Source organism: Lathyrus oleraceus, chromosome 1 (assembly GCF_024323335.1).
Source record: "Lathyrus oleraceus cultivar Zhongwan6 chromosome 1, CAAS_Psat_ZW6_1.0, whole genome shotgun sequence".
NCBI classification, from domain to species: Eukaryota; Viridiplantae; Streptophyta; class Magnoliopsida; order Fabales; family Fabaceae; genus Lathyrus; species Lathyrus oleraceus.
In genome coordinates this window covers 345,996,525-346,020,899 of record NC_066579.1, presented here as the reverse complement: position 1 = coordinate 346,020,899, position 24,375 = coordinate 345,996,525, and the positions used below count along the sequence as shown (strand labels likewise).

General features: G+C 32.8%; 1 protein-coding gene and 1 long non-coding RNA gene across 2 annotated transcripts; both read left to right on the top strand.

Annotated features, from left to right (window-relative positions):
• Positions 1 to 247: 247 nt before the first annotated feature.
• On the top strand, positions 248 to 2,726 carry LOC127135829 (guanine nucleotide-binding protein subunit gamma 3). The gene is made up of 5 exons (XM_051062462.1): positions 248 to 918; positions 1,699 to 1,751; positions 1,838 to 1,882; positions 1,969 to 2,013; positions 2,293 to 2,726. Exons 1-5 carry the CDS (start codon positions 577 to 579, stop codon positions 2,615 to 2,617), a joined length of 810 nt encoding a protein of 269 aa, XP_050918419.1. The 5' UTR covers positions 248 to 576; the 3' UTR covers positions 2,618 to 2,726.
• A 6,580-nt stretch (positions 2,727 to 9,306) lies between these two features.
• On the top strand, positions 9,307 to 11,347 carry LOC127135826 (uncharacterized). The gene is made up of 4 exons (XR_007808660.1): positions 9,307 to 9,553; positions 9,653 to 9,820; positions 10,070 to 10,273; positions 10,423 to 11,347. It is a non-coding gene; the product is annotated as an uncharacterized LOC127135826 (long non-coding RNA).
• Positions 11,348 to 24,375: the final 13,028 nt, after the last annotated feature.

Here is a 24,375-nt window from a genome sequence, read left to right as displayed (position 1 = left end):
GAATAAGAAAGTTGTACTAGTATATTCATTACATTATTTATTATTTGTATTTATGAACAATAAATAATTTTCTAGATCTCACCCAGCATACCCACATAAGATTCTCCCTAGTCACTACCACTCTCTCCATGTAGCCCCCTTTCGCAATAATGCCTCCCTTTCAATCCACATTTTTCACCCTTTTCTCTTCATACTCCCCCATTTTATGTTGCACCTTCTCAAACACACTTTCTTATGAACTTACCACCCTTATTCTTTGAATTTCTCTAAGTCAAATTACTATCCACGTATTATGTATTTTTAAGTCAGCTTAGTTGATAGCAGTTATACAATAATATCTATCAGTTGATTGTATAACTAGTTAAATCAACTCAATTGATATCTATAGTGAAAAGATATGTTAGTGACTAGACATCATTTTCTTTTTCTTTGTACTAGTACCACACTTCTCAACAATTTTAACTTTCTTTTGATACTATTCTAAGTGTTAATTAAATATCCCTTGTCAGAAACACTATTTACTGTCTCTGCCACACAGTCATTTCATTTCATGTGGCATTCACAACACCTAAACTAATGTGCCACTTCTCCTTTGTCCCTTACCATTACATTACATACACTTATTACCAACTTCTTCTCTCCACCATCAACAACAACAAAATCATTAACTATGACTTGTTCATCTTCTTCAATTATTACTATTACAACCATTACCATCTTCTACCTATTTTCAAACTTCAATTCATAGAGAAAAAGATCATCATGGTTAGTACTACTCCTACAAAACACCCTTCTTCCAATGTTATGTCTCTCCCATTTCCATCCCCTAAACCTCCTCCAGACTACCCTGATTTGTATGGAAAACGCCGCGAAATGGCTAGAGTTCAAATGCTTGAAAGAGAGATTAGTTTTCTTGAGGTATGTTTTTCACCTCATGCAATGTCATCATGTCTACCCTTCTCAATTTTGTATATGCTTTTACACTTCTTGAGTAACATATGAAGCACTTACATTGAGGTGTAGACACCGTAATAGTTTGAGAAAATGGAAACAATTGAGTGCAATCAGACTTATATGTATCAGTGTCGTGTCAGTGTCAAACACTAAAACTCCTTAATGTCTAATTATATAGTGATTAGTAAAATGAGATTCATGAGTAGATAGGTTTTGAACCTTTTAAGTTCATGAATGTGATGAGTGTTTTTCAATTTTTGCAAGATTTTGATGATTTATATGTACTATTTGATTACTTCTTCAAGTGAAGCTTTGGCTTCTGAGGATTATTTGTTACCGTTTTTATCAATATTCAATGATTTTTAAAATTATTGTTGTCAATTTAGAGTTAGACAGCTTCTAGCATTTATTAAGCATTGAAGCTCAAGTAGTAAAAAGTAAAAATTCAGTGAAATCTTGAAATTTGACACCTGACACCGTCACCAGACACAATACTAACAGTGACGTTAGACTATGGTAATGATTATAGAAAAACAAATTATTAAACGTAACCATATGTATGAATGTCGATATCGGCCAATGACGCGTGTGTTAGACATTGCAGACACTTTTAATACTAAGTGTTGGACTTGGTGCTGCATAGTAACATAGCAGCCTTATAAGCTACTGTCATTTTGCATTAAGGTTGCATTAGTTGCTTCTATTTTGTGAAAAAACAATGACATGCAACTTTTCATCTGGCAGGAAGAGTTAAAGTCTTCTGAAGGTTTTCAACCATCTTCAAAATGCTGCAAAGAGTATGAAACTATAGAAATTCTTTAGTTATACTATTTCTCTAGCTATGTCCATTTTGTTGATTAGTTTAATGCAACAATATTTACAGGATTGCTGATTTTGTGACAGCGAATTCAGATCCTCTGTTACCAATGTAAGAAATTACTATGTTTATGTCCAAGTTGAACTTTTCTAGTTTTAGAGAAATCATTATTCTTATGATTTTTCCCTTTCAATTAGGAGGAAGAAGAACCGCAAGTCGTGTTGCTTACGGAAGTGGCTTCGGTACAGATTTTATTTTGTTACTTGATTTTAATACAACACAAGTCGTAACTACTTTTTCGAAATTTTGGTGATTTAGAGACTCGGTCCTCTATACCTGAAGTATGGTACAACAGTTATAAAGACGTTAGATGTTAGATTCTATTCGTCTCTACAACTATTGCACCATACTGTAATAGAGGATCTAGGTTCGCGCCATTGTACAACAATTGGAATTTTAACTAATTGTGCATGTAATATTTTAACTTTAGGATCTAAACTATTGTGTAATTTTTCGTGCAGTCGGATGCGGTGTTTGAATTTGTCATGGATCTGTTGCTGGTGTTGCGATTGCTTCTCCGGTTTTTGCAACCGCAAACAAAACAATTGCAAATGTAATAGTTGTCGTCCGTCTATCAATTGCTCCGTAAGAAATTGGTGTTATTGCTGTGATAAAAAATCACATTGTTGTAAAGATTTTTGTGGTTGCAACAACTGTTGTTGTACTCTACCAGGTTGCAACTTTAGGTGGCCTTTTTCTTCTTGCTGTGTTTGCAAATGTTCATGCTCTTGCACTTGTCCTAGTTTTCCAAAATTTCCATCATGTTGCTGTTGTACAAAATGTTAAGAATTTTCTTCTACTGATTTGTGTGATTTTATTTTTTGGTTATTCAAATGAGTTCAATGTATGATGTAATATATATATTTTATATTTGAGAGTTGGGAATTGCTGTTAATTAATTCAATTCTAGGATTACTTGAAGTTAGTTAATTGGGAGGTTAGAAAATTATAACCAACATTATGATCACCTTGTATGACAATTAATTATAAGTGAATGCAACTTACCATTTTTCTCTTTCTCAATTCTTCTCTTTATTTTTTCTTTCTCTCATTTCTTGTAGAGGAAGAAAGCCTTTGCTCAAACAGATTTGGTATCAGAGTCTTGTTCTTGAATGTGTAGCATACACTGATTTGGTAATGGTCTTCCAAACACACTTCCAATTATTGATGGTAAGAATTCGGAGAGGTGTTACAAACAAATAAAAGCTCTGTTTGGCTATTAGACACATTTGAAGTGGTTTCTAATAGAGTTACAAGCAGTCATAGATGCTACAAATTTTGACAAATTCTCTTGTGATGAGAATGCAAAGGAGAAATTAGACATTTTTATCAAATATTATGAAGGAGGTGATAAAGTGAAGACTATGAAGTTGCAATCTCTAAGAATTTAGTATGAATTAATGCAAACAGAGAAGAATGAAACAGTTGCACCCTATGCATTAAGATTCTAGGCTTGGTACACACGATGAAATGTTGTGGGAAAAAATACTGATTCAAAAGGTGATAGGACACCCACCCCTCAGTTTGATCATGTGATTGTTTCTATACAAGAACTTGGAATCTTAGCAAATATGAATATGAAGGATCTCATAGGTTCACTAAAAGCACATGAGTTGAAGGTTATTGAAAGAAAAGGGGTCCAAGTCTCAATTCAAGCATTGTAGGCTCAAACATTGAAGAAAAATGGTTGTTTTGAGAGGCATAAATACAAGAAGAACCAAGACAAGTTCAAGAAGTATGTAGGCTCAAGCTCACAAAACACTAAGCATGGTGGTAAACCTGAATCCTTCAAGAAATGAGAAGGGTCATCAAACTTAATTATACAAAAGACTCAAAGAAAGGACAAGAAGCACATCCAATGCTATAACTATGAAAAAGAGGTCATTGTGCGTCATATTTATGGTACAAAAAAACGAAATGAGATGGATCACGACAGTGGTAATGATGAAGCCAAGATAGTACCAAATGACTCAAATGATGATATTATAATGTTCATGGCTGCAATGTTTTAAGATCAACATAAAGTTGGATCATGTTTTCTAGATACAGGCTGCTCAAACCATATGACATGTCACGAGAACTAATTGATCAAGTTTGATAGCCTAAGAAAGATCAAGGTGAGACTAGAAGATAATATAATCTTACAAGCTAAAGGTACTAGTAACATGGTGATCAAAATGAATGATGGAAGATATGCAATCATTGAAGGTGTGTTGTTTGTACCGATAATGAAATATAGTTTTACTGAGTGTTGGCTAACTCATTGTAATCATGAAGAATGATCTTTTGAATTGTATGATCCTACAAACATGCTTTTCTTGAGATCACCATTTGCAAAGAACATGACCTTCAAGACAATGATCAATACCACAAAAGTAGAGTGTTTGAAAGCAATGGTGGAGCACAAGAAGATCTAGCTATGGGATCTTAGGTTTGATCACCTTAATTTTAGATCCACGAATCAATCATACAGTCAAGGTATAAGGCTATCTAGTTTCATACACCATTGCTACCCAAGTTACAAAAATGTCATGTGATCTTACGAAATATTTTTATATAATGATTATGTGTACAATTACCTTTTTCCCTCATGTTTATATTAAACATAAAACATAGATCGTTCCGCCATCGCGTAGTTCAATACTGAGTCCTTAGACACTTATCTTGTTATATAGGATGAGAAAAATCCATCTAGGTCACTCATGTTCTTCTTCATGATTTGTGGAGTACCCATCAACCATCTTTATGGTCATCCTGTTATGGAAAATGTTTAAACGTCAATAAAGTACTTGATTCCACATCTAACTTCCATAGTGGTTTTAGGTCGAAGAGTGGTACACATCACTATTACCATGAGAATAACTTATGACACTTGCACAACATTCTATGTAGTATTCTCATGGTGAGTGAATCACATATTAATATTACTCATAATATTTATATCTATGTGAAGACTTGACAACTATTTATCCATGATCCGTGAGATGTGATCATCAGTCTATCCACATAGTTCATACGCTTTAATGATATTCCACTTTATAATAGAGCTTGGATACATATACTTTATGAGTAATATCCTTACGTTTAATGAGATCTCGAGATTAAGTCATGCTTAATATTTCATCAAACCGACTAGCTATTATAAGGACTTTATTATTTTGGAAAAAAAATATAATAACAAAAAAGGTGTTATTATTATTATTAATATATTGTTCGATACAATTACAAAATTCTAATAAAGTTAATGACCTCTAGGATTTAAACCAACAAATTTCTCTTAAAAACTCTTACAAGATAAGATTCTTCAAGAGAGAACCTCTTTAAGCCGTTGGAAAAAAAATTGGTTTGTACCATATCCCTTAGGTTTTGATGATAAAAACATATTTAAAGAATAATTAGATATACTAATATTTGTTCAAGTGTGTTGGACCATAGACTAAAACTTCATGAATAATCTAAGTATTGGTTCTAACTATGAACATCTAAAGAAAAGCTTTAGATCAATATCTGAAGGACCAAAAGTTAAAGACCAAACTATGAAGAAGTCTACATCTGAAGAAGTCAATGCTTGAAGACTAGAGTATGAAGAAGTCAACCTTTGAAGACCAGACTTTGAAGAAGTCTGCCTCTGCTGATCAGAACCTAAAGCTAGTCAAAACACAAAGTCCAAGGTGACTTTGATAGGTCTTCTTCAGACTCTGAAGTTAATGTGTCTTCTTCTAGTCAGGTGAAGACCTAAACTTTTTCTCATAGAGTCAGCTGAGATGTAATTGATAATTCCTTTTGTAGCAAAGGAATTTTAAACAATATTTCAACGACATTAACCATTTGAAGAAACATATCAACGTCTCTATTCAAGCTTCTCTAAGACTCTCTTGTGACATTAACCATTTGAAGAAACATCTCAACGTCTCTATTCAAGCTTCTCTAAGACTCTCTTGTGCAAGATCTTTACGACTATTTTCCTTATCTATTTAAGGAGATGAAGACTTGAAGAACAATATGTAACTATTGACATTAAAAGAGCAGTTACACTGTCAAAATATAAGCACAAGTTTAACTTAGGATTGCTTATCTTTTTATATTTTAGAAACCCCTATGTCTTAAAGAATCCCCAAATCTGAGCCTCTGATTGTATATCAAGTGTATTACCCCAAATAATCTTTTATCTATTAGATAGATTGTTATTAGTCCCGTACTTTGTGTGTGAGCATTTGAGTTCTCTTACTTGTGTACTTGAGCATAGAAGTATGTTGCTTGTGTGTTTGAGCATTAAAAGTCTTTTGCTTGTGTGCTTGAGCATATAAGTCTTTTAGTTAATGTTTGAGCATTGAAAGTCTCTTGCTTGTGGGCTTGAGAAAATTATAATTTTGTGTGATTATAGTGAAAAATATCTTGTAAGTACAAAGGTATTGAACTACTCTCGATTTGTGAGAGAAACCATGATAACTTTGTGTGTCTCTTTCTTTCTTTCATTCTTTATCTGTTGCTTATCATTCATCTCTAATTGATTCAGATTATATACTTTGTGTTTAGAATCTGACTAGAGTTTTAAAAAGAAAAAAAAGTCAACACAATTCATTCATCCCTTATTGTGTTTTTTCACGTTCATAAGCATCATGTCTTACTTGACCCTAATAGTGTTTCATGTGGGGTGTGTTGTGGAACCCTAAGATTCAGTTTCTTTGACCTATTTATCACATATGAAGTGGATGCAACAATGTTGTATATGAATTTTATGTGGCTTAGGAGGTCTTTAGTCATTCGTTGAGTTTTTTTTGTCTTTCGGGGAGTTGTCTAAGATTAGATGTGACCTCACTATGACTTATCACTCAGTTGTTTGATTGATATGGAAATCGCAGAATGACATTATTTTCTCAAGCACACATTTAAACTTTAAAAGATTTGGAAGACAATATCATATTTTTTTTTGCATGGAAATGTTATATTTTCAATCTACTCATGTACTTTCTCCAATTGACTTGAAAATCTTGTTCTTTGGATGAACGAATGGCAACTTGAGAGTTTTTTTATCAGAATCTTGGATTGTGTGCTCGTATTGCTTTTGGAGGATCATGTTCTCTGCTGATGGTGGTTAGTTATGATTGATTCTAGCTAGTTACTCTGTGGTGTGAAGATTTTTGGTTGGATCTCCATCGTTGATATTTTTCTTTGGGGAGGTTTTTTTTACTGGTGATGAATCCTCTTATTTGTGTTTTTTATATTTTATTGCTTTAATGGGAATAATATGGTACATAATAAAATCACTTTTAAAAATAACCTCTTTAAGCATTATGTATTACCTAATTTGATGGTATTTTCTGTGGGGTGTGTGGTGGGCCTTTAGAGTTGGTTAGTCACATGTTTGTTACTTGTGAGGTGCTGACAACAATGTGGTATATAACTTTTAGGTGTCTTTGATGGTCTTGAGTCATTCAGACGGAATTTGCATTTGCTGTTTGAAAAGAAAAATTATCTTTAGGAGATTTGTCTAAGAGTAGAGGTAGTCTCACTATAATTTGACATTTAATTGTTTGATCGATATGGAAATTTCGGAATGACAATATTTTCTCAAATGAACATTTAAACATGAAGGACTTAAAAGACAAAATCATTTTTTTTTGCTTGAAAATTATATCTTGTTACGTATTTGGCTTATCCATCTACTCTCTAGGCTGTCTTGAGAACCGGTTTTCTCCTTAAGTCAACAACGACTTGAAAGAAGAGTCACAACACATAGCCTCAAATAATTAGGGGTCACAATTTTGTGTTGAGCTTTATAGATAACTATTTTCTAAAAATAAGTAGTACTTAGCACATAGTCTAGTGGTAAGTGTGAGTTTTAGTGTGTAGAAAGTCATTGGTTCAAGTCCATCTACAAATGTTTTGTACTGTCTCGGACCTTCTTATGTGTTGAACCGACCTATATTTATTAAATAATGTAATAGCTATTTCAATTGAGTTGTTAGTATAATTTTATAATTAATTTTTTTATGGAATATGAATATAATATTGGTTATGTTGAAAGAAAAATCTGACATTAAATTAATTTTTAGAATTCGAAAAGAAGACATTGTTTAACTTAGAAGAAAAGTAACAAAATATTTAAATTTCCACCCTCATTTTAACCCAGCAATAAAGTTGGTGATTGTTATGAACTAACCTTTCTTGATAACTGACACAGGAGACATGAAATGTCATTTTCTCTTAAGCACACACAGATTTTCTCTAGGACCAAAAATATCTTTGGATAGAGGCCCCAACACTTGGATGTAACTAAACATCTTAAATATTTCAGAGGACATGTTAACTCAAAAAAGGACATGATATGTACTATGGTCGAAGAAGTAAATAACACTCTTTCTAGATTCATTGATTGCATTCATGGGAATGAAAATGGTGGTAGAATAGGTGAAGAATTATACAATGCGTAGACCGTAGACCACAAAAGTATCCATTGAGTGTTTCTATATTTGTAAATTTTACCATTCGAGTTAAATGGTGATCTGGTTTAGAAGAGTATATGGTCACGTTCTTAACGGTTTTAGAAAAGTATTTCGCTTTTCTTTAAAATTATTATTATTTTCTTTAGTGAAGATACTTTCTGGTCTTTAACAATCAATATAAAATAATATTGTACTACTAAAATTAGGTGAATGTAAGTAAAATCTCACTGGTACTATATGAATGATTTGTTTACCAATACGAATGTTTAAGACTAATCAATGTCTATTAAGGTAGCTATTATCTTGTTTGAGTTTGACTTTATGACCATTAATTTGTCTTAAAATCGGTTGTCTAAGCAATCAAGTCCGGTTACTTGGTTGCCTGGAATACTCTGTTTTATCTGCGGATTTTCCTACAAGTTTATAAAAATAAGTAACTCTGCAATTGGGTAAAGTTTCCTGCAGAAAAAGTTTTGGCAGGAAATTCCGAAGATTTACATGCGGAGTTTACGGCGAAATGAACAAAACATACTACAGCAGATTTTGCTACGGATTTAGTTTTAGTATACTTTTAAATTTTCCTTACATATGATTTTTTTTACATATTAATTTATTTTGAGTTTGAAAGTAGAATATGTTATAAATATTTTAGAGAGCTACATTATGTTGTATAGTATACAACTTGTTGATTTATTTATTCTTTCTATACTTATTTTTATTTTATAATTTTAAAATTAAAACACTTTCATAAATAAGAAAATTCCTTTAAAAATTGAGTTGTTTCATCAAATGAGTTAGATCACTTTAATAACTTTATTTCAAGTAGTTTCATAAATTAATGAGAATGTATTTTTATTGCTAAATTTTCATCATTTGTTTTGGTATAAATTGAATATCTTTTCACAAATTCCTCGAATCTTGTAGAAGCATAATAGACGGTAAATTTTCTGAAAGAGATTTAACATCTGTTCTTAAGCGAAGAATTACTTATGGAGTAACTGGAGCAGTCTAGGATACAGGTCTGTTGAAATCACTAGTTTACATCAAAAGTTTTACTAAATTGGAAAATGCTCTTTGTAAACCACTCTTTAATTCTTAATCTTTCTAATAGAGAATTCAGTCCGTGTATGCAAACTGAAAACATAGTTCTTGATTTGTGAGTTTGGTTTAATGTTATCAAATAGCTGCTATATATTTTTCGATTTCTTTCTTATGTTCTGTTTTTTTTTTCATTCGCAACATGAGTTGGATGAAGGCGTTAAGGAACTTGCTCAGAGTTGGTTTCTTTCTCTCTGTTTTTCATTCATTAGTGTTAATTAGACGATTCAATATTCTTGTGACTTATCATATTATACTAATGGGGGGGCATACACAGGAATTTCTAGCAAGTCACCACTGGCAGATGTTAGGACAAAGACTGTGTTGCTTAAAAGTAGGGACTTACCGTGAATCAAGGGTTGGATTTTGTAGCAACTTTAAATTCTGCAAAATTGTTTTCCAGTGACTTAATTGAAGCAGTTGAGGCAGTGAAGCTGAAAAGAAGGTCAGTTTATTCTAAGCTCTAACTACACAAATGTAGATGACGTCTATGAATTAGATAAAGACTTTAGAAGTGAAATCAAACACAAATATCAATGGTATCAATGAATTAGATGAAGTAGTGTAATTTGTCTTATTTAAATTTAAAACGTTTTAAATTAAATTTTAATTTATTATTAAAAAAAAAATTGAGATAGAAAGTGCATGCGGTTTTCACATTTGTTGCGTGCGCATATTTCCTACGGATTTGCAGGTTATTTCCTGCGGATTTATCTGCGGATCTTCCTGCCAAATATAATATCTATGAAGGTTTTAGTTGGGAACTAAAATCGGCAGGAAGAACCGCAGGAAAATTGAGCTAAAATCCGCAGAAGAAAGCTTGGTCGGGTTGAATTATTCATTATAGATCGAGTTGATCTTGAGCACCGAGGCAGTTTGATAACTCATAATGTGTGAGGTATTATGATCTTCAATACTTAACTTTATCTTTTTATTTAGTAGTTCATTAGTTTAATTATAACACATTTATGTTACTTTTAGGTAAGTTGTGAAGAGTACAATAGGTGCTCTCTTTTGTTAATTTTTATGTGTCTGTTTTGTGCGTAGGGACGACTTTTGATAAGTCATGGCACACCATAGAAGGAATGTCACCTTAACCTTAACTGTAAGTGAAGAGTGAGATGTAATGGAAGTGACAAAGAATGCACATTCACAGATTTAGGGCATATGTCTCATCAGCCAGCATTATATAGCACATTTGAATCAAAAAGAAAAAGGATAAGATCAAAGGCGATAAATGACAAAACTCCGCACAATAGTACAATTGATTCTCCTGCTCCACTATGCCTGCCAAACAACGCTTTGTGCCCCACATGTTGTTTGTACCATGCTCAATAATGGTACTAAAATGAAGAATTGGATAAGATCAAAGGCGATAAATGACAAAACTCCGTACATTTGAATCAACCAATATGTTGTGCAGAACTGCTGCGAAACACCATTGATTTTCCTGCTCCACTAGGCCTGCCCAACAACGCTATGTGCCTCACATGCTGTTTGTACTCTGCTTAACAATGGTACTGAAATGAAGAATTGGAGGGAACCTAGTGATTCTATTGGGCCAAGCACATTGAATATTCAAAGGCCAATGATCCAAGACTCCATAAGAACCCTAGTTGAAGCTACTATAAAAGAAACTCTTGGAGGAATTGCAAAAAAGGTTCAACAATCCAGAGAGATAAACACTGAGTGAAAACTAGTGAAGAAAGTGAGCTAAACAAAGTGGATAACTTCTTTTTCTCATAATCTCAAATATATGTTGCAAGTAACTAGCGTGACATGGGTCGTCTCTTGCTGATTAAAGATTGCAGAAGACAAAGAAGTTACTCTTACACTTTCCTTTCTTTTTCATTATGTGTTTAAGAATGTTTAGCTTAGGATCCAATGTTTATGTATGTACTAAGCTCACCATGAGCTAAACCCTTTTATGTCAGAAATGTTAAGTTAACATAAAATAGTTATTTGGGTTAAATGATGTGTTGTTAGTGATTTACTTTATCATATGCTAAATTATTATAAATCCACTTCTTTGAATGATCAACTTAGGAAAAGATACAAGCTTGTTGTTGTGAGATATCTAGCAAAAAGTGAATTTCATGATAAAAGTGATTGAAAATATTAGGATAGATATATTCACTAGATTAACTACTTTAGATATAAAGAGCTACAATCATATTGGGCATTCAAAATAAACCATACATGCATTAAAGTTACAAGCGAGACTTAGAGATTCATCCCCTTGCTTTATTGTATATGTTTCTCATGCTGTAGTGAACACCATAAGATCATTTTTTGGCCTCTTCTGACAGGATATAACACATCATGTACATACAATAGACTAGTCATATTAACGAATCATTGCCCAAAATGCTCTCCATTATTGACTTTATTTTGCTCTTATTAAACGACTTTACCCATTGTTTACTCCTAAACTGAACTTATGGCAACCATCAACTATTATTATTTATTCGTCATGCTCATTTATAAAAGGAAGTTTTACAAATAAATCTAAGTTATTTACCACTCCCTATGTGTCCTACATCCTTACTATTCTATCACTTGCTACTTTAAAATAAATGTAGACTTGCATGTGACATCATCCATTTTCAAGCAACAATTTTTTGGCACCGTTGCATGGGAGTGTGTACAGAAATAAAATTTTGATTTTGCATAAAAAAATAATATTTCTTTTTGTTAAACGAGCATTTGAGCTTTTGACATTTTCTGTACTCTGGTGACACGACAAGTGCTTAGTTGTTGCATGCACAGGTTATTAGTCTACATAAGAGATAATAAACCTGAAAGAACGTTCAAATTGTTTAAAGCTATTGGACACTTACCGGGAAATCCTCCTTTTTTTCTTGTTTTTGAAATAGAAAAGGAACCAATTGTAATTGCATGTCCCTACTTCACTCACGGGGAGCATTTATATCTGGTTATTTTATTTCTTATCTTATTACTTTTATCTTTGATTTTATTTCGATTTGTTGAGTCTCCTTCATGATTTCACCTCTCAGAATCAAGTTTGAAAAGATTCATTTTTAGCATGCATAAAACTTTGGTTACATTTGATCTTGATCATGATGTTCTTTGATCAATTGCATGTGTAAGTGGAATGAGAACATTTTGTGTTTTTAGTTCAAGTGTAATTCAAAGTAAAATCTCAAAGTGCCTTTAAAATTTTAAAATTTTGAGATTTTACATGTTTGATTTGAATCATTGAGTATACACACAATTTTTTATTCTGATCAAATTGGACAGAAGAAAAACCTAGGTAATTTGATTCGAATCAATTTTTGCACTTTATTCGAATCATTTTCATGGTGACCAAGTTTGTTTGACTTGATTCGAGTCAAACTTTGTACATGATTCAAATCACTCTTTTTTTAATGTTTTCTCTATCAGGGTTGCGACATTTGATTCGAATCATGTACCTCAACATTTGAATCACCCTTTCCCTGATTCGAATCAACTAGCTGATTTTTCAAAATCATGTTATTCTTTTATTCCACTACACTTGATCATTTGATTCAAATCATAGATTGCTCTTGATTCGAATCTAACTAACTTTTCCAACCATTTTAAATTCTTGCATCTTCAATATTAATTGAGTTCAGATATTGATAATGAGATTTTTGTAATTGATTGAAGGAGGCACGTCCTTAAAACTAATCGTTCTTGGAGATCTTGTTGAGTTTTTCAAGTTGTTAGCAAGATTGAGGTAATTGTCAATGGTGGTGACAAATTCCATTGAAAAGAAGTAGGTTCTTCGCTCTAGAATTGCCTTAGTAGTGACTGTGTGGAAGGATACGAGTAAGGCCGAGTTCTTATCATATCTTCAGACACTTTCACCGTTGAAGGAATCAGAAGGATCAATGAATTGATAGTTACACACGAAGGCTTGAAGCAGAATCGGTGATATTGGAAGATTCAAGAAATATAATTTGAGTAAAGATTACGTAGAAGAGTTTGGCAAGTCAAGATCCAAATAGGAGATTTATTTTCTCACTTGTATAGTGAATTAGTGATTGTATGAATTCTTGGTATTTTTCAAATAACAAGGAACTATGCAGATTCAAATGGGAAACCATTGAAGAATACACGTAGGTGTCATACCCTAAATTTTTCCTGAGTTTCCTATTATGTTTTTAAGGAGATATTTATTTTGAATGATTCAAATAGCTCAGTTGATAGTGTAGTGAGGTTGTTAAGTGTGAGGTTTAAGGTTCAAATCCCACAAAGGTTTTTTTTTCTCTTTCCTTTCCCAATCACATGTCCATTCAAAAATCAAACCCATTCAAACCATTTCCTAAACTAAAAAAAAAATCTTAAAGATTTCTAAGGTTTGCTATAAAAAGAGGAAAAAAGAACATGGTTTCAATGCCTTCATTCTCCTTCATTTTGAACAGCTCATAGTGTTGAACCAGAAGGTTAACATTAACTTCCTGAACTTGTTGATTCCTTTGATAAGTAACACATAGGGAATTGAAAATGGTCTTAGCAGTAGATTTGTCAATGATTTTGATATACTCGGAATAAGGGAGAGCATCAACCAAGATGCCTCTAACTCTATGATGTTTTCCATAAACCTTTTTTGAGCTAGTGTGAGAGCTTTTCTATCAGACGCCATTCCAACTCCATTAACTAGAATATCAATACCATATTCTAAAATATCCCACAACTCATCATCAAGGTCTATGATATGAGTATACATTTTGCTCTTCCACCATTCAATCTCAGTAGAGTCTCCATTGAAAGTTGGAGGTCTCGTTGTATAGTTGTTCTTTTCTGGATTGCTATAATCATGGTTTATAGCAGTATGTGAAGTAGAAGTACCACTATCTGCTCCATAAACATCAGACATATTTCAATATGTTTTTCTTAGTATCTTTTATGTACCACTGTTAAACGTTAAGCACATATCATGCTCAGATGCCAATTGAAGGTGAAAAAAACACAAGAAGGGAGGTTGAGTTGTGTTGGTTTTTTCTTTCTTGAAAAACTCTTAAGTTAGATTCTAAACACAATGTTATAGAATCTGAGTTAGTTAGAGATAGGAAGTGGATATAAAGTGCAAGAAAGAATAATTGTTAGACGATAGTACCGATCTAGAAGGGGGGGTTGAATAGATCAGTATTTGAAATTTACCGCTTTTTAAAAATGTTTTCAATGGTTGTGAAAGCTCCCTAGATTACAATCGTCTAAACGATCCGTTAATGGAAATATTGGATATGCGTGAAACCGAATAGAATAATTACGAAAGAGATAATTAACCACTATCTAAATCAATCGATTAACTACCGCAATCCTTGATATTGTTACCTCTAATAATGCGTTAACACAATAAGAGAGCAAGTAAAATATTAATAGATTTGTGTGAGATTAAATTTATCGAACACTTGGTGAGACAAGATAATGTAATACAAAGAATCCATGCAGAGACAAGACAATACAAAGCACGCGCCTGCAAAGAATTTTCGCCCTAATAATCCAACACTATAAGCATGCTGTCGCACCTCGAAAAATGAGAACACAACTTAAGCGAAGCGCAATCGCACGCTGGCGTGATGGACTGAACAGAGTCGCCACCGAACTTTATTTATTTCTAGAAAGGAAAGGGAAATATCGATAAAACCCAAGACAAAATGACAATGATTATGGTCGTCGCAACCAAATCAAGGTTCGGGAGTCGATTACGCAAGAGGGAGGTATTAACACCGCTTACGTCTGTTGTACTCAACGGGAACCATTAGGTCAGTTGTGCGCGTTAATGTTAGTTGAAATGTTAGACTTTAAGTTATTAGGTGGGAAAGAAAGAAAGGATGAGAGGAGAATGTTTTTGGATTTTTGACGAAGGACTAAACCTAAGTTTTTTATTAGTGGGCCTAACAAGATTTACAAATCCTGCTCCTATGTATCTCAATAGAGAAGTCAAGGCTTACGTAGTTCTGGGTAGAAAATGTTTGTTTGTTGGTCGATTTTAGCGAAAGCTATATTGTATTAATCGACGGAAACATTGTTTTACCCAAAACAGATGAGGAGCGGACGTATACCACACATCGAATGAATTCACAAATCAACATTCGGGAAAACGTCACTTATCTCAACTCAACAATTGTGGCCGAAACATTGCTTTGCATCATCTTAAGACAATATGTCTTTCGTTTATGAAAAGGTTTTTCTGATCAATCGCACGGCGGCGAAAAAAGAGTTTGATTGGTTGGATGTATTTTGAGTGATGGCAAGAACTTGGATGAGCGAGATATCCATCTCGAATCCTAGACTCAGGAGTGCGTGGTATCCACCACGTTCCATTTCCATCTTACTGGAAAAAATATTTAATAAAGATTAAGTGTTTTGAGGTTTGATTGAGAAAGGGTTTGAAGAAACCGTATTCACAATGACGGCGAGAGTCAAGATAGGCGAGGCATCCACCTCGAATCTTAATCTCAGGAGTGCACGGTATACACCATGTTCCATTTTCATCTTTATTGAAAGAGGTTAAGATAGGAATTAGGTATTTTGGAGTTTGAAAGACGAATACTTGTGACTTGCAAGCTCTTACAGCTTGGGTCTAATACTCGGGACTACATCTGGATATTCCATCCAGGTAGTCTGTTTCTTCCAATTTACTGAGAAAAGAAGTTTCAATATTTACAAGTATTTTGAAGAGAAGACGAATACATAGGGCTTACAAGCTCTTACAACTTGAGCCTAATTTTCGGGATTACGACTGGATATTCCATCCAGGTAATCTTTTTCTTCCAACTTTATTAAGAAAATGATTTGAATAATGGAGTGTTTTGAAGAGAAGACAAATAGTTATGGCTTGCAAGCTCTTACAGCTTGAGCCTAATATTCGGGATTACAACTGGATATTTCATCCAGAGTAATCTTTTTCTTCAGATTTACTTATGAAAATGATTTGAAGTGATTTGAGGGTAATTGAAATGCATACAAGTATATGCGAGCACGGAAAAAGAAAAGAGCTCATTGTAAGAAGGCCCAAGAGTAAGCCACGAGACTGAATGCCAACCGAAATCGAGAGTGACTGAATTTAGCTCCAGACTAATTTAGGGTGGATTCATGCATGAATCACTTTGTAAAGAGCAAGACAAACAAATATATGCATCCAAACGGTTCTCGAAAGTCAAATTGGATTTTAACTCCAAAATCGCAATGCAATAATATACCAAGCAGCGATCAAGCATATTATTATTATTATAGTTGTATTATACTTTTTTTACATCAACTCAAAGTAATAAAAACAGAAACTCAACACGACACACACACGTTATCCACAATGTATCTGTGTTACTACAAAATCGACAAAAAAACTAAAAATAAAGTAAAATATGAAAGCAATATTAACACACTAATATATATATATATATATATATATATATATATATATATATATATATATATATATATATATATATATATTAACTCTCAAATCAGTACATATATGTATATATGAAAAGAAAAAGAAAGTAACTATACATGTATCTTATTGAAACGTTAACGCATATATATGTATATACAAGAATTTGAAACAGACAAACTAACTATATATAATTTAAAACAGAAGTATGTATGAAACATAATTATATATAATTTGAACGGAAGTATGTTTGAAACATAAGTTTTACATATATATATATATATATATATATATATATATATATATATATATATATATATATATATATATATATATATATATATATATATATATATATATATATATATATATATATATATATATATATATATATATATATATAATAAACCTTTTTTAAAAGAACGGAAAGTTTGTATATAAAATTCAAAAGAAAAAAAGCAAACAGTATGTAAAATATGAAATCAAACCATATAAAAAAGAGAGAAAAGAAAAAGCAAACAATATAAATAAATAAATAAAATCAAGGGGACTACCACAAAAAGGTAGATTGATATCTTGTATTGAATAGAGGAAGATGAGTTTAAATGGTTACTCTTCAAAACTGAGAAACCAATGTGGATGGTCTAACTTATTTTCAAATGAATAATGATGAAGGCGTGTCCTCCTGCGCATCCATTTTCATTTCTCTTCTTATTAATTTTTTGAACTTTACTTTTTCTTTCTATTGAGAGAATGAGATGCGCCGCTCTAGTGGTGTTGGTTTTTTTTTTTTTTGCGTTGGCCGATGACAAAGTGATATATAGTACTAACTAGGGCTATAAAACTAAATACAATGACACAAAAATCCTTAGATATTTTCTTCTAGATATTTCTGTGATCAATATTAATTTAGAAATAAAATAAAATAAAATCTAAATAATTTTAAGAAAACAAAATCAAATCAAACTAGTTATTTAACTAATTTTACTTATTTATTTTTGATTATTTTGGAAAGAAAAAAATGATAAATAAAAGACTCAAAACTAAATAAAAATCTGACGAAAAATGTCCAAAAAATTAAATTGAATACACTAAAAAGATCAGCGCGAAATAAACTTCTCAGAAATATACAGGTTTTTATCAAATTTTGGAATGGAAAATACTTGGTTAAAACACTGAGACGTATCAAAATGTGACCAAAAAGTGCTCGAAAAAATAAATCGAACATACCAGATTAAACTACGCGAAACGTAGATTAATAAAGCTGATGTCTGGAAGCTTGATTTTAAAATTTTCGTCCACTGATTTGACGGACATCCGTCGATTAATTCAATCGGTTTTCCTGTAGATCCGAAATTATTTCGACTGATATTTTAGGCACTATGCGGTATGGAATGCATGGTATGCTATGTAGACATGCAATAGCTATGATGAATGTATTGAATCAGCGATTCAGGGTCAAAATTGGGATGTGACACATGCGCCTGCAAAGAAGATGCATCTGCCATATTAATCCAAGGTAGGCGCCCTTTTCAATGGCATAAAGCAAGGCATGCGCCCTAGCCTTAGGTGCCTCTTCCTTGCATGCATAAAAAGGCATGTGTAGCGGTAAATTCATGACCATCAAGCTATGGATAAACTTGACGTCAATAAAACCAGAGTTGCCATCGCGCTTTTATTATTTTTAAAAGAAAAGGGAAAAACACGAACAAAACCCAAAGAAAAGAAGTTTTCAAATCAAAACTAATAAAATGTCAGAGATTACAAGTAAGGGGGTTGGTTACACAGAGGGAAGGTGTTAGCACCCAAAGTGTCCTAGGTACTCCTAGGGAGCCCTTTTTGTGTGCAATTGATTTGGTCTAAATGATGTTTGATAAAATATAGAGTGAGGGGATGAGAAAAAGAATTCATTAATTATATTTTTGTATTTGACAAGATCTTCGGTCTTATGCCTACGTACCAACATAAAAATGAGGGATCAAAACCCCGTAGTCCGTGGTAAAAATTTCAAAGGAGTTGGTGAATTGATTTTAACAAAAGTTTAAGTGAAAAGGGCACAAAAGGCCAAAGACTTGAATGTGATTGTTAGTTCTTTTTGTCTTTTTGAAATTTAAGTCAATATGGTTAATGTTCATTCACAAGTTTGATTTAGAAAAAAGTTTGAAAGTTCAATGGCATAAGGCCAAGGTTTCTAGTCATTAAAACACATCTAAGTTTGAAATCACAAGCAAAGAAAGTTTTTGAAAAGAGGGAGAGATTTTGAAATTAAATAAGTGGGAGGAGATGAAGGGACTATCCTAGACAACAAGTTAAAAGTTAAGAGTTGAAAAGATCTGACCAATGAGATGCAATCCAACAGACAATAATGTCATATAGACACTCATTTTCCTTTGGACTTTAGCAAGAAACACGCATAATCATTATCCAAGCAAACCATATAAAGACCAAGGCATCAAATAAAGATAGCCATAATATCCAAGCAAGTAATCCAATAGCTAGCAGTCTTCAATATCTTCCAATGTATCAGATGAAAGAGTCCTTGATCAACTCAGAATAATCATCAGACATAAACAATAATAACAATATAACAATTAAGCACATAGTCAAAGTAACATATGAATCAAGGGAACTTAAGGTCTTGCATCAGATGAAAGCATAATCAAGGATATCTCAGTCTCAGATAGTGGCATTGACCAAGTTCTTTAGCATAGGGAATGTTGCCTAATTCTAAGTCCAAAAGTTCAGATCAAGTTCAACAATCCACCAAGATGTTTTTTTGGGGTTTTTGTTGTTATTAGGTGTTTTAAGGTCCTAAGACCACAAACAAAAACAAAGACAAACAAATAATACAATCACAAGATATGACTCAAGTGAGTAAAGTGAAAAAAAAGACTAAAACATAAACAAGTTGCATGAAATGTAAATGGCAATGAATGATAAAGGTACTGAAATTTAAATTACATTAAGTAAATAACTTGAAAGTAAAGCAACATTAATAAAAGTTAGTCAAATGTTAGTGATAATTTTTAATTGATTAAGTCATTCTTTGGAGAACACTCAATCATTCATTCACAAGTATGAATATTCTTGAACCAAGACATCATCCATGAGAAGGACTCCAACCTGGATAAATCAACAGGTATGCCACTAGCTCTTATGAAAGGAAAAAAGGTCAAGTTCCCACACAATGCCATGAATAATGGGAGACTTACAATCTCACTTACTAGAATGATATGCCTTGAGGGTCAAATTTAGCTCTATGTTAAGCAATCGTAATTGGACTTATGTAGAAGTCACAACTATCTGAGGTCGGACAATAAAAATATAGGTGTTAATGCATGTTATAGATTTGCTACAAAGAACCAAACTCCTAAAACATACCACACACTAAAGAAATGGGATGGACCTATCTCAGTCAGACTTATGTTAATTCATCTGACACAAGGTCATTGATGAATCAACTAGCATTTAGACATTAGAGAAATCATTGGTCAATGATGGATAGGGAAAGAATAGGGATGAAGATGAAGAGGGAAGGGAAAGTAAAAACCATCATAGGAGGAATTAGTCAAACAAAAGTCAAATCAATCATGATCAAGACCAAACAGAAGTCAAACATCACAAGACCATAAAAATGGCTCAACTTAATTTTCAAACAATTAATCAATTAAAAATCAAATTAAAAATGAATTAAAATGCATTTAAAAATGGACAAAATCTCAAATCCCTTCAAAACACCAAATAAATGTCCAACGGATTTATCCTAGGTCACACAAGGTCAAAGGACCTTAGATAAAAAAAATTCATAATTTTTGGAAAGTCAGAAGTATTTTAAAAATATTTAAAAAAAGTTAAAAATCATTTAATTCATGAAAAATCTCAAAATTAATCCAAAAAATTGTTTTAATTCAAAATATGAAAAAGGGAAATATTTAAAGATTTTTGGTGAAAGTCCTATATTTTTTGGATTAAAAATGAAATTAATATGAATTAAATAAATAAATGGATTAAATGAAAAATCATAATTAAAAAAGAAAATAGAAAAAACGAGGTCCATCATATCTCCCTCATTAATTGAGGTGGCAGATCTGATGGCCAAGTGCGCGCTTTCCACCATAGTCCTCAGTCAATGCATCACATGGGTGATAATCAGAATAAGTGTCTCAAATTAAAACATTTTAAACAAATCAGATGGCCAGGATGCACGCCAACACATCACCGGAGCCCTAGCTCCGGTTGTCTTCTTCGATGGACCTCACCGGACTGGTCCACCATCAGCCATCAAGAAAATGAAAAGTAAGGACACTATTTTAAAGAGAAAAAGCTCAGGAGCTCGAATCTGGCCTCAATTTTGTCCAATTCCAAATATATTGAGAGATATGATGAATTGAATTTTGAGGTATACGATCTGAGTCGCTTTGATTTGACCTCAAAGCAACTCAACCTTGTTTCCTACATTGGTAGGTCTTCAGACAATGAATAAACAAAGAGAATAATGGAGAATTGAGAGAGAATCAAAGGCTTAAGGTTTTTGGAAAAATAACCTTCGAGTAGCAGTGATTTAGCTTGATCTCAATGTGAATCCACTTGGTTCTTCCTCCTCTTGCTTGCAGTGATCAATTGAGATGAAAATGGAAATGGATCCTTGGAGTTTGAATCCCAAAATAGAAGGAGAAATTCAAACTGGACTTCAAAGAAATCTTCAAGGAATTCTATGGAGTAGGGTTTTGAGTTTCCTTGGCAAGGCTTGGACAATGTGTGTGTGTGATTTCTGAAGCAATGTACTTGTATTTATAGGCTACATGATTCATTTCTACACCAATCCAAAAAATGTCAAAAATAGCAATGTTGTGCATGGGTGCATGGGCATTGAATTAGGCCCAACCAATGATGCAATCCACTTCCAATTCGTGCACATTTGATACTGAAGTCAACACATGTAAGCATGCAAAAATAATTAACCATTTGAGTTCAAAAGTTGCCAAAATAAACCCAACAAAGGAACCATGCGCAAGTCCCTTAATTCTTGTCCAAATGAAGTGATCGTGGATGATTTAGAAAGGTGACATCAAGGGGAACAAATTTTATTTTGAACACTTTTCCATTTGGAGCCTGCATCATGATGAATTTTAAGGTGGAAGTTGGAGAAATCAAACATGGTTGAAAATTTTCTAAGTACAAAGTCAAATGACCACTTCTTCCACCTTGAATAACGTTTGCTATGAGCTTCAAATGAAAATGGTTCCTTCATAAAAGTTGTAACTATTTATATCTTATTCAATTTGATCATAAATTTTACATCATTTGGATTTGGCATGAGGGAGCTATGTATTTTAGAAGTTGAGGAAAATTTCTTGTTCAATGGTAATGACCCAAAATGACCTATAATGTTTCCTCTTGGAACATGCCCTTGAAAGTTGAATTTGACATTTCTTAAAGAATAAAAGTTGTAGAAGGAATCTTAAAATTGATCATGAAACTTTGATATCCTTCATATAATAAAAATTGAGCAAGTTATGGTCCTTGGAAGTTGAACTCCTAACTAGGGTACAAACAAATTGACCTATAATATTTCACCATAAAAAATGACTTTCCAAGAAAATTAGCTCTTGATGTCAACATGAAAGTTGTTTGTAATGTCATAAAGATTAACTTTTATCTTGTAATAATTCTCATATGACAAAAATTATAGGAGATAGAGTCTAGGGAACCCCGGTTTTGACCAGTTGACTTTCTCTGGTCAACCTCCTTGAACCAACCTGCAAACTTGAAGTTCTCTAGATATTTGGGGATCATGGAGGATAATATATTCTTGAGATGATGTATGATGAAGTATACCTTTATATATTTGATCAAATGTTGAATAAACTTGCCGAGGAAGTCACACAAGATACCCAGATGATTTAGGGCTTCCAAGGCAAACAAGCTCCAATCTCTTGATGAATTTTTGATCAAAATGACAAATAAAGAACATGGGGATACATATATGATACTTAAAACCAATATGAAACTTTCCTTGAATTATATCTTTGCATTGAGGGTCTCAAACCTTAGTTGTGAGCTTGATGAGGCACAGGTGGACACACACTACCTACAAAAGAAACAAAGCTACACATAGACATATTTTTGGTATTTTGGTTAGTAAACAAAATAAAATAATGCATGATACAATCAAATGTTCTTGGTGATCTCTCCCAATGCAAACCCAATGAATGAGAGGTAAGGAGGATGCCAAGGTGTGATCCCAAAGCCAATGCAAATGATGAGATATCATGAGGGATCTTAGGGTCAAAATTAGGGTCTTACAGCATGCATGCACCATTAGCCTTGGCACATATGACCATGCATGTCTTAGACAAAGCATGTTCCCTAGCATTATGCGCTTACACCTATCCTCACATGCATGTGCGTTATCCCATGCTTCATATGCTGCATAGCTATTCACATGCTGCAACCCTATCTCATCTATAAATAGGGCAACAACTCACAACTCTCAACATCCGCAACACTAACAATCAACCTATACAACACTCCACCTTTATAATACTCAACCTTTACAACACTCAACCTCTGCATCATTATGTCTCTATTGACTATGGATGGTGAACATCGATGAACAATCGATAATATCTCGACATTTGTATGTTATTACTTCTTCTTACTTATTTCGTACATATTTCTTACTTATGTTTTTATTGTTTATTACTTCTTCTTACTTTATTTCTTACTTATGTTTTATTAGGACCCAAAACGATTTCGATGTCGTGTACATGAATATGTACCCCACGATCCTTTGATAGAACCATATATTCGAGGATGCGTTTTTGGTAATCTCCTCAACATAGTTTCATACTCGGTTGACTACAAATTTATTCTTGCTTTGTTGGAGAGATGGAGACCCGAGACCCACACATTTCACCTTCCTTTGGTGAGTGTACCGTCACACTTGAGGACGTCTGTAACAACCCAATTTTAGTATTTATTTATTATACTATTATTATTATATTTTATTTTAATTATGTGGAGTGTTAATTAATTATTTAGTTGATATGAGATATAATTAAATAATTGTATTAATTAACTTAGTGTGTATGTGGGGTTAGTTTAATTTAATTGAACTAATTAGAGATATTTAAATATTAGGTCTTATTGGGCCTATTAATTAAATTAGAAGTATCATGTTTTAAGCCCAAATAGAATAATAGTATATAAGAAGGGAGGAGAGTGAGAATTAAGATTCATTTGATCATTTGAAAGCAATAGAGAAAGAGGAGAGGAAAAGTAAAGAGAAGAGCTAGGGTTTCCAGAAAATTGAAGAGGTAAGGGGGGAATCCTTATTATTATGGGTTAGTATGATTGGGTCAATGGGTAGATGTATGTTTAGGTTAAAATCCCTAATTTTGTATGGTTGTTTGAAATTGTTAAGTGTGATGATTATGCTTGATTGTGGTGATTGATTGTGTTAAAACTGCAAATTAACGTTATATATTTGGAGTATGATGTGAGTTATAATTATCTGAACGTTTGGCTTTTTACGGAATCGAAATCGGAGGTCTGGAAGTCCTCCAACGATGAAAACCGCAGAAAATTATGCATGCTGTCCGTCACAATCGCGA

Excerpts from the sequence above, each read along its gene's own strand:
- LOC127135829 (XM_051062462.1), top strand. The coding sequence starts at position 577 with ATGTGCCACTTCTCCTTTGTCCCTTACCATTACATTACATACACTTAT. Across the intron at positions 1,883-1,968 it reads TCAGATCCTCTGTTACCAAT|GAGGAAGAAGAACCGCAAGT; the intron begins GTAAGAAATTAC and ends CCTTTCAATTAG. Across the intron at positions 2,014-2,292 it reads TGCTTACGGAAGTGGCTTCG|TCGGATGCGGTGTTTGAATT; the intron begins GTACAGATTTTA and ends TTTTTCGTGCAG.